Below are 10,237 nucleotides of genomic sequence, written 5' to 3'. Positions count from 1 at the left end.
GTTTCATATGTATCGGTGGTTTGCCTGCATGTATGTCTGTATATCTATATCTGTGTGAAGGTGTCGGATTCCCTGTAGCTGCTGTGTGGTTTCCTAGGTCCTCTTAACGGCTGAGCCATCACTCTTGCACACCTTTTTATCACTGCCCCACTAGTCTCTTCATTCTGTTTATGTTTTGTTTTGTTTTTCTGGTTTTTCGAGACAGGGTTTCTCTGTATTGCTTTGCAACCTGTCCTAGAACTCTCTCTTTAGACCAGGCTGGACTCGAACTCACATAGATCCGCCTACCGCTGCCTCCCTGAGTGCTGGGATTAAAGACGTGCACCAACAATGCCGGCTTGTCTCTTCATTCTGGTGGTCAACTCCCTTCACAGGCGCCCCTGACCTCAAACCCTGTCAACCTACTCCAGAGGAAAGCCCCTGGTCACCTCTTGTAGAGGCGAGCAGACTGAGGTCGGGTGCCCCCCTGGTCCGGGGGAACAGTCCCGCCCCATCCCGGCGGGTTGAGTCAGGAGGCAGGAACTGGGCGGGCGGGAGACGCTGAGAGCAGCCGAAACTGAGGCCAGAGCCGCTGGCAGGGAGCTTGGAGCCCAACAGGGCCGGTATCAAAAGCCCCAGGCCAGCGAGACACAGTGGGTGAGCACGGGTCAGGACCGTCCGGAACCTACCATGAACTCCAAGAAGAGAGGTAGGACTCGGTTTGGAGCTGCGAGGGCTCCAGAGAAGGCCACGAGGAATTCTGGGGGCCTAGGGTGTGTGTTTCGTTGGAGTAGGTTGGGGTGGAGGTTCGGCCCTGGACTTCTTCCCTCCCGTCAGGGGAAGCGTGCGTCCATGACTCAGTTTCCATGAAAAGTCTATAGAAAAGTGGAGGAGGCGGGGCACTTCTTTCGGCACTGTCCCCCACTCTGGGAATCCCCGGGCGCCCAGCCGGGAGAATGGTGGCGTCAAGGTGCCTGTGAGTCGGGGGCACCGTTTACACTGGACTGTGGGTTACAGGAGTGGGTTGCAAACCTGCACTGAGATCCTAACCTGCGCCCCGCCCCATGACCTTCCATGGCCTCCCGGGGTGGTGGCACCCGAGCTTTCGGCCACTTGGGGGGGGCGGTCAGGGGAAGGGCTGGGATGCCGCCCCGCCCCCGGGTAAACAGGCGCTTCCGCACATTCTTCGCGCGCCCCGCCTCTTTCCTGCTTCTTCCCAGCTGGAGGAGGGTCCCCGAGCGACCCCCCCTTCCTGCCCCGCGACAGGCGGAGCCCTTACCTCCGCAGGAAGTAGGGGCAGAGCGGAGGCCACGCTGAGTCCGAGGCCGAGTCGCCTGCCACTTGCCCTGTCATTAGCGAGGGGGCCAATGAGGCTAAGACTGCCAAGGCTAGAGCCCATTGGGGCAGCTATACCTGGAGACCAGGGAGGGCCTGCTCCAGCCCAGGGACCCGGCCACGGGAAGGGGGCTTCTTCAGGGACCCGATTGGTGCTAGACACACACCCCCGCCACCCCCAGGGAGCCCCGCGCGGACTCATTCCATGATGTCCCTGTCGGTGCGGCCGCAGCGCCGCCTGCTCAGCGCCCGGGTCAATAGGAGCCAGTCCTTCGCAGGCGTCCTCGGCAGCCACGAGCGCGGGCCCAGGTACGCGACAAAGGGTTTAATGGGTTTGAGACCCTTAGATGGGGTTGGGACTGGGTGTGTAGTGAGGGTTTGGGGGATTCTTGCTGACCTCTTTCTAAAGGCAGTCTCTTCTTCAGGAGCTTCACGGTCTTCAGCCCACCAGGGCCCCCACGGAAGCCCCTAGTGCTCTCCCGAGTGTCGAGGATGTTTTCCGTAGCTCACCCAGCCCCCAAGGTGCCACAGCCAGAGCGGCTAGACCTGGTGTATGCTGCCCTTAAGCGGGGACTGACGTAAGCAACACCCTCCTTTGCAGTGTCCCAGGATTCCACCTAAGTTTCTCTGTGCAAGTTTGAATCTTCCCCAGCCATGCACCGTTTTCCTACTGCCAGTGCCCTATCAGCTTGGGGCTGGATAAATTGTTTCTTGACACTTGCCTTTCCCCTAGGGCCTACTTGGAAGTGCATCAGCAGGAGCAGGAGAAGCTCCAGCGCCAGATAAAAGAGTCCAAGAGGAATTCCCGCCTAGTGAGTAAATGATATGGGATGCCATGGACCAGTGCCTTTTGCCTGTATAGTGGAGGGCCTGGGCAAAACAACCTTGTATGATATTGAGCTGTGTTCTAAGGTGAGCTGTTCTAAGGTGAGCTGGTAGGTGATTCTATCCTAGCCTCTTGGCGTGCACTTTTTCCTTGAGAACCTAGTGCCTTAGTCACAAAAGCTTCCAGAGGGAGAGTTCAGGCTTCACTTGTGACAGCAAGAAATTATATTACAGACTGAATGGTGGCACCGGAGAGAGCCAGGGTTCATACTGGGAAGACAGTTGTCAAAGGAGGAAACATTTTTGTTGATAACTAAGGAATAGCTAGATGTGTAGGTACTTTCCTGCGGTCCTCCTGATGCTTTCTGAGTATTCCTTCTTATCTCCCTTTGTAGGGCTTCCTGTATGACTTGGACAAGGTAAGTGTATATAGAATTGTGTTGGGAGGGGATTGACTCAAAGGGAGAGGAAAGAGTCCTAGGACTTAGGCTCTTTCTGACTCAACTCTCCCTTAGCAAGTCAAGTCCATTGAACGCTTTCTTCGACGACTGGAGTTCCATGCCAGTAAGGTACTTGTGCACCATGCATGAAGAGTGGGAGTGGGTCTGGCTACCACAGGGAAGGTGGAAGGTCCACTGTGGGCAACCTCAGTGGTGAGTCTGAGCTCCTTCTTGCTACTCCTACTGTTACCTACCCAGATCGATGAGCTATATGAAGCATACTGTGTCCAGCGGCGTCTCCGGGATGGTGCCTACAATATGGTTCGTGCCTATAGCACAGGGTCCCCAGGGAGTCGAGAGGCCCGAGATAGCCTGGCTGAGGCCACTAGAGGGCATCGAGAGTACACAGAGGTGAGAGATAAGGACCACTGTGGCAGAGGCAGGGTGTGGGCTGGTGAGAAAGAACATGTTCTTCATTCCCTCACATTCTTACCCCTCCTTCCCAGAGCATGTGTCTTCTGGAGAATGAGCTGGAGGCCCAGCTGGGCGAGTTTCATCTCCGGATGAAAGGTACAGAGTTGTAGGGGCAGAAGAGAGGCAGGAGTGGGTATGCTTAAGGCTCTCAGCATGGTTCATCTTCTCCTTTTTGTGCCCAGGGCTGGCCGGCTTCGCCAGGCTGTGTGTGGGTGATCAATATGAGGTATGAGGTTGTACATGAGAAGGCTGGGATGGAAGGGTTACAGTCCCAAGAGATGCTTCATCCTGCCCGTTTCCCCAGATCTGCATGAAATATGGCCGTCAGCGATGGAAACTACGAGGCCGAATAGAGAGTAGTGGGAAGCAGGTGTGGGACAGTGAAGAGACTGTCTTTCTTCCTCTACTCACAGAGTTCCTATCTATCAAGGTAATTTTCTTTCCTTCCTTCCTTCCTTCCTTCCTTCCTTCCTTCCTTCCTTCCTTTCTTTCTTTTTTCCGAGACAGGGTTTCTCTGTATAGCTTTGGAGCCTGTCCTGGAACTAGCTCTGTAGACCTGGCTGGCCTTGAACTAACAGAGATCCTCCTGCCTCTGCCTCCTGAATGCTGGGATTAGAGGCATGCACCATCACCACTGGCTCTCATTCCTGGGGTCCCTTATAACTCTGTGGCCCTCTAAATGTGACTTCATGACCTCTATGACAACCATAACCCTCTTTATGTGGCCTTGAAAACAATGTTTAACTCCTGTACTTCATGACTTTGATACTAAGACCTTTTCATGAGCTTTCAAACTTGTGGATATTTGATTTTCATTGAACTCCCATGAGACTGTGAACCTAAAATTCCAATGATCCTACCAAACTTAGATTTTTATGATGCTCATGTGATCCCTAGAACTCTTATCCTGTAATCTGCATAACCACATGACCCTGTGACTATCTTATAGCCTCTATACAAAACTCAGATTTCTGAATGCCCTGAAGTTCATTGGCTCCTACACTTACTCATGTGACACTCTCCATGCACTCTTGGCTACAGGTGACGGAACTGAAGGGCCTGGCTAACCATGTAGTTGTGGGCAGTGTCTCCTGTGAGACCAAGGACCTATTTGCTGCCCTGCCCCAGGTTGTGGCTGTGGACATCAATGACCTTGGCACCATCAAGCTCAGCCTGGAAGTCATATGGAGGTTGGTAGGAGTGAAGGGCTTATAACAGGGCAAAAGGAAGGTAGTAGCATGGCTAATGTCCTTTTCCCTTCACAGTCCGTTTGACAAAGATGACCAGCCATCAGCTGCTTCTACAGTCAACAAAGCTTCCACTGTTACTAAGCGATTTTCTACATATAGCCAGAGCCCACCAGACACACCCTCACTTCGGGAGCAGGCCTTCTATGTGAGTTGAAATCCAGGCCCCAGGTCTTACCATCTCCCAGGGTCTTTTTTAGTGTAACCCTCAAGTGTCTCTCCTAGAATATGTTACGGCGGCAGGAGGAGCTAGAGAATGGAACAGCATGGTCCCTGTCATCTGAATCTTCAGATGACTCATCCAGCCCACAGCTCTCAGGCACTGCTCGGCATTCATCAACTCCCAAGCCCTTGGTGCAACAGCCAGAGCCTCTGCCCATCCAAGTTGCCTTCCGAAGGCCAGAGACCCTTACCTCTGGCTCCACGGATGAAGATCCAGCTGTGTCTCCAGCCCTAGTCAATGGGCATGCCCCTTACAGCCGGACTCTCAGCCACATCAGTGAGGCCAGCGTGGATGCTGCCTTGACTGAGGCTGTGGAAGTTGTGGGCTCAGAAAGCCTAACCCCAGGACCTAGCCCACTTGCATATCCAGACTCCACCCATGTGGAACATTTCAGTAATGTTCCTCCTGTCCTAGACTCTGGCCATTCTTCCACAAGACACATCCCCAGTACAACTGGCCCTTCCCCCACACTTATAGACCCTGCTTCATCTACACAGCTAGACTTAGTTCACAAAGCTACAGACTCTGACCCTTCGGAGTTGCCAAGCCTCACACATACAAGTTCTACCTACAGTGCTATAAGCCCTATCAACAGTGTTCCAAGCCTAACTTCTACTGTAGATTCTATCCACAGGCCTATGCCCTCTACCCTCACCACTACAGGCTCTATCCCCAATGCTACAGACCCAGTCCAGGCTACCACAAGCCCTACTCACACTACCCCAAGCCCCATTCATACCACTATAAGCCTCATCCACACTACTATAAGCCCTACATATAGCATTCCAAGCCCCATGCACACCACCCCAAGCCCCACCCATACCACTGTAAGTCCCACTTGCACTATTCCAAGCCCCAGTTACAGTACCACCACTAGCCCTACTCAAAAAACTGGGATGTCAACTCATACCACTGCAAGTCATACCACCAATGCTGTGGGCCCAGTCTTGACCACTACAAGCCCAGTTAATACAACGGAAAGCCCTAACCCTCCTACAGACCTTGCTGTAATCTCCAGGTCCTCTGCAGACCCCACACTCCCAGACACCAAATCTCTGCCTTGTAGCCACTCAGCCTCCACTCCGTACACTAAAACAGATCCCACAGCATCTTGCACCTCTTACCAGAGTCTTGCTTGTTCTGGTTCAGAGGCTCTCACAAGCCCTGCCCCAATTTCCCCAGAACAAATTCTTAAGAGCCCAAGTTTCTCTTCCTCATCCATAGCCCCTGCACCCCAACATTCAGAACTTAGCCTGGCCACAGCTGCTCAAGCCCCAGTCCCTGAAGCAACTGGAGAAGCTGGGAACAAAAAGCTTGAAGAGGCCCTGGGGACTCTAATGGCTGCCCTGGATGACTATCGTGGTCAGTTCCCTGAGCTGCAGGGTCTGGAGCAGGAGGTGACTCGACTGGAGAGTCTGCTCATGGTAAGGAGACTAAGCTGGGCTGGAGTAGGCAGCCCAGCGAGAGCTGCCAGCCAGTGGCAGTAGCTCTGACCCCCTTTACAATTTCAGCAGAGACAAGGCCTGACTCGAAGCCGAGCCTCCAGTCTTAGCATCACTGTGGAGCATGCCCTGGAGAGCTTCAGCTTCCTCAATGACGATGAAGATGAAGACAATGAAGGTCCTGGGGTCAGGTGAGAGGGCCAGCAAGGCAAGACTGAACTAGTTGGGCAGGGAGAGGTGAAGGGGGAGAGGTAAAGCAATATAAGGCAGAGGAGGAGTAGGTGGGTTGGCAGAAAGACAAGATGGGAACTGGTGAGATGGGGCTAGGTAGAATACATGAGGATAGGCTTGTGGCAAGTGCCATTGTGGCTTTTCCTTGTATACCTCATGAATATTTGATGCCTATGTCACCAACTCCATCTATCCCAGTGTTTCTGGCCACCCTGTTCATCTCTGCAATGTCTGCCTCCCCTGCAAGTCCCCATCAGCTTGTGAGCCTCCCGCCTCTCTTCTTTCCCTTGACCTCACCTTGGACCCCTCCGGTGAAGCTCCTTCAGTGCCTCCCCATGTGTGCTGTGTCCCCCAGTGTCAGCCCCCTCCATCAAGATCCCGACTCTCCCGGAGGCCTCGGCCTCTCAGCTCTCATTCCTGGAGTAGACTTTACAGATTCAGATTGGAGAGTCGTACCAGGTCCTTCCTCCCTTTACGACTTCCTAGGTTCCAGTCCCAAACCCTGCGTCCCTTGCAGTCCACATTTTATAGATCATCCCGCCTGCAATCCTACTGGCGCCCATCTCAGGCCCGGAAGCCCCTTTGGTCTTAGCAGGTGTAGCAAAGGGTAGACTGACTGTAAAGATCCATGCTACTCATTGCTGGTTGCAGCTTCATCCTCCTGGAAGTCCACTGTGAACATCCTGTTGTCCTTGTCTGCACATTGTTCTTCCATTCTGGGTGGGAGGGGCTTAATAAAAATAATCTCTGGTGACCAGAAGGTAATGTGTGTTGTTGGGGTGTTTGATTCCATTTTTCTCTCAGGCCCACAAGCAGCCCAGAGGCTGTGGCAGAGGACAGATTAGACTCATCAAATGCCCAGTCCCTAAGCACAGGGTGTCCAGCCCTGGATGCTACCTTGGTCCAGCACCTGTACCACTGCAGCCGCCTTCTACTGGTGAGGGGATGATCCCCCCACAATCCTTGACCCAGGGAGCCCTGCACTCCAATCCTGGCCCTCTAAACCTCTCAATTCCACATGCCAATGTCCCAGAGTCCTGGCATTTGACTCCTACTGTACTCTTCCTACTTCAGCCTCTCCCAATGCATGCTGAGACCAGTATTCCCCTGACTCCATCCCCCCAATCCTTACCACGAGGTCTAAATTACTTGGCAACTCCTGCCCTCTAGAAACTGGGCACATTTGGGCCCCTGCGCTGCCAGGAGGCATGGGCCCTAGAGCGGCTGCTGAGGGAAGCACGTGTGCTCGAGGAAGTATGTGAGCGCAGCAAGCTATGGGAGAACTCTGCCACCTCTGCCCAGGAAGGTAAAGTCTGGAGTTCACACCCAGCCTACTCCCATTTACGTGCCTGCCCCTCCTGCCTGACCTCTGTTACTGATGCTTTTCCCTCACCCCTCACAGTGGTGCAGTTCTCTGCCTCTCGATCTGGCTTCCTGACCTTTTGGGACCAGTGTACAGAGGGACTCAACCCCTTCATCTGCCCCGTGGAGCAGGTGCTCCTCACTTTTTGCAGCCAGTATGGTGCCCGTCTTTCTCTGCGCCAGCCAGGCTTAGCTGAGGCTGGTAAGTGGACTGCCTACCTGCACCTTCCTTCCTTCCCTAAAGTAGGGAACCCATACTGTCTGACCCATACTGACTGACAAGTTGAGCACTGAAGAGAACTAGTGAGTGCTTGTTCTCAGAGTAGAGTGTGGACAAGGAGTCCCTAGGCCTGAGCTAGAATGAAGACATTCCTTTTCTCCTTAGAGACCTAGGTCTCTTCCCAGCTCAGACTGTGGTACTGTCTCCTGCAGTGTGTATGAAGTTCCTGGAAGATGCCCTGGGGCGGAAGCTACCTAGGAGACCCCAGCCAGGCCCTGGGGAGCAGTTCACTATCTTCCAGTTCTGGAGTTACGTAGAAGCCTTGGACAGTCCCTCCATGGATGTCTATGTGACAGAGACTGCAGAGGAAGGTGAGACAGTGGCCCTGGCCGCAGAATGCTGACACCATGGTGGTCCTGAGATTATGAATGATGAGGTCATGAGGACAAAGCCTCTCACCCAAGAGCTTTGCCAACTTGTCCTGTCTTCCTCCCCACTTCTTTTAGTGTTACTAGTACAGAATCTGAATTCTGATGACCAGGCCGTTGTGCTGAAAGCCCTGAGGTTAGCACCTGAGGGGCGCCTGCGAAGGGATGGGCTTCGGGCTCTTAGCTCCCTGCTGGTCCATGGCAACAACAAAGTCATGGCTGCTGTCAGCACCCAGCTTCGAAGCCTCTCACTTGGCCCTGTCTTCCGGGAAAGGGTGAGTTTGGCAGGGTTTTCCTGTGGGTAAGGTGAGGGCTGAGGATTCCTAGTGTCTGAAGTCTGCCCTCCACCCTTGCCCAGGCTCTTTTGTGCTTCCTGGACCAACTTGAGGATGAGGATGTGCAGATGCGAGTGGCTGGATGCCTGGCTTTGGGCTGTATCAAGGTGATCCCTGCCAACCTACCTACCTAACACTTTCACTCCAGGGCTCTTCCCTGCTTGTTACACTGAACCTACCTCAATGTTTTGTTCCCTGATAGGCTCCCGAGGGCATTGAGCCCCTGGTGTACTTGTGCCAAACAGACACAGAAGCTGTGAGGGAAGCTGCCCGGCAGAGCCTACAGCAGTGTGGTAAGGCTGGGAAGTGGGAGACATGAGTTAAGGGAATTTGGGAACACCTTGGCTATTGGGAGTAGGGTGAAGTAATGCCAGGCATGGGAAGGTTTGGAAGATGCCAGAACCACTCTTGACTTTATCCTCACACGTTATAGGAGAAGAAGGACAGTCAGCTCATCGACGGCTAGAGGAGTCCCTGGATGCTCTGCCTCGCATCTTTGGGCCCAGCAGCATGGCCAGCACAGCATTCTGAACTCTCTAACCACCGGCTCCCAGTGTTTCTTCCCCCATTTTCAGAGCTCACCAGGCACTGGCAGGGAGGGTGAGGGCTGGTTCCAGACACCTCTCCCCACAAATTTCTATCAATGAAAATCTAATATATTCTTCTTTTACCCCTGGGGTTGGTAGAGTGCCTGAAATGAAGTGCCTCCCAGCCTTGGTTCTGCATATCTTTTGCCACAAGTGTCAGGAGCCTGGCCATATCTTGCTCCACCTCACCATATCCCTTGGTTTTGTATTTTATTTACAGAGTTTTACAGAAAATAAAAAAGCAAAATGTGTTTCCTACATGGCTTGCTGCACTTCTGAACCTCTGCTCCAACACCTTCTGGTATGCTCTTCCCGGCACCGTTGTGCCCACACTCCAGCTGTGACAACATCGTGTGCATTTGCCCTGGAAATCCTGGTGGAAGGAAGCCCAGAATCCAGGGCTGTGCTTGGAGAAGAGACACAGGGAGGAGCACTGCTGAACAGGTTGAGCCTGCAGCTGAGCCTGGGAACTACAGTCTCTGAGTGGATCTAAGCAGCCGGCCCAGAGAAGGCCCTAACTGTTTATTCTAGACTGGCTCTGGCTCAGGGAAAAAGCTAGCCAGAAAAGCTAGCACGGAGTGCCTGAGTTGTAGCCACCAGGGGGCAGCAGAACTGCATCAGTGGGTGGTAAGCTCTGGTATGTGCCTGACTAGGCAGCTTTCTACAATGGAGCTCAAGAAGCAACTTCAGGCTGTGGGGAGAGGTGGAAATCCTTGCTTAGGGGAGGAATTGGAACCTGGGAGTCAGGAGACCCGGATGGCTGCCGTGTGAACCAAGGCAGCAAGGGCTTTCCCTTCCTGAGGCACCTCCTTCCCTGCAATAACAAACCTGTGAACTCTGTGGCCCCCCAACAGCCAACAAATAGACCTGTGTTGAGGAAGTAGGACTCCCACGAGGGCTTTCCTGCCTCCAGCACAGGAGTTTGTTAGCTTAGGAGACCTTTGGGAGGGACTTGAGGATGGGGTGGGATTTGAGGTTGGGAGGCCTTTTCTAAATAGGTCTCAAGGGATTTCCACACCCATGGTTAGAGCAATTGATCCTCCATCCTCCTACCAGAATTTCTATTATCTAGAGAGACTGGACATGCATAAGGTCTCCCCAGCTTGAGC

The 10,237-nt window shown here is 53.4% G+C and overlaps 1 protein-coding gene across 1 annotated transcript; it reads left to right on the top strand.

Moving 5' to 3' along the window:
• The first annotated feature begins 523 nt into the window (after positions 1-523).
• On the top strand, positions 524-9,342 carry Ripor1 (RHO family interacting cell polarization regulator 1). The gene is made up of 22 exons (XM_051201360.1): positions 524-688; positions 1,497-1,623; positions 1,740-1,892; positions 2,048-2,126; positions 2,535-2,558; positions 2,655-2,708; positions 2,838-2,990; positions 3,086-3,149; positions 3,236-3,279; positions 3,358-3,483; positions 4,095-4,243; positions 4,319-4,448; positions 4,526-5,947; positions 6,035-6,156; positions 7,001-7,133; positions 7,367-7,502; positions 7,599-7,760; positions 7,991-8,149; positions 8,285-8,481; positions 8,565-8,648; positions 8,744-8,834; positions 8,975-9,342. Exons 1-22 carry the CDS (start codon positions 670-672, stop codon positions 9,070-9,072), a joined length of 3,726 nt encoding a protein of 1,241 aa, XP_051057317.1. The 5' UTR covers positions 524-669; the 3' UTR covers positions 9,073-9,342.
• Positions 9,343-10,237: the final 895 nt, after the last annotated feature.

Source organism: Phodopus roborovskii, unplaced genomic scaffold (genome assembly GCF_943737965.1).
Source record: "Phodopus roborovskii unplaced genomic scaffold, PHOROB, whole genome shotgun sequence".
Lineage (NCBI taxonomy): Eukaryota > Metazoa > Chordata > Mammalia > Rodentia > Cricetidae > Phodopus > Phodopus roborovskii.
Note: the sequence above shows the minus strand (reverse complement) of the source record. Positions and strands in the feature narration are given on the sequence as shown.

Excerpts from the sequence above, each read along its gene's own strand:
- Ripor1 (XM_051201360.1), top strand. Across the intron at positions 1,624-1,739 it reads AGCCACGAGCGCGGGCCCAG|GAGCTTCACGGTCTTCAGCC; the intron begins GTACGCGACAAA and ends TCTCTTCTTCAG. Across the intron at positions 2,709-2,837 it reads TGGAGTTCCATGCCAGTAAG|ATCGATGAGCTATATGAAGC; the intron begins GTACTTGTGCAC and ends TTACCTACCCAG.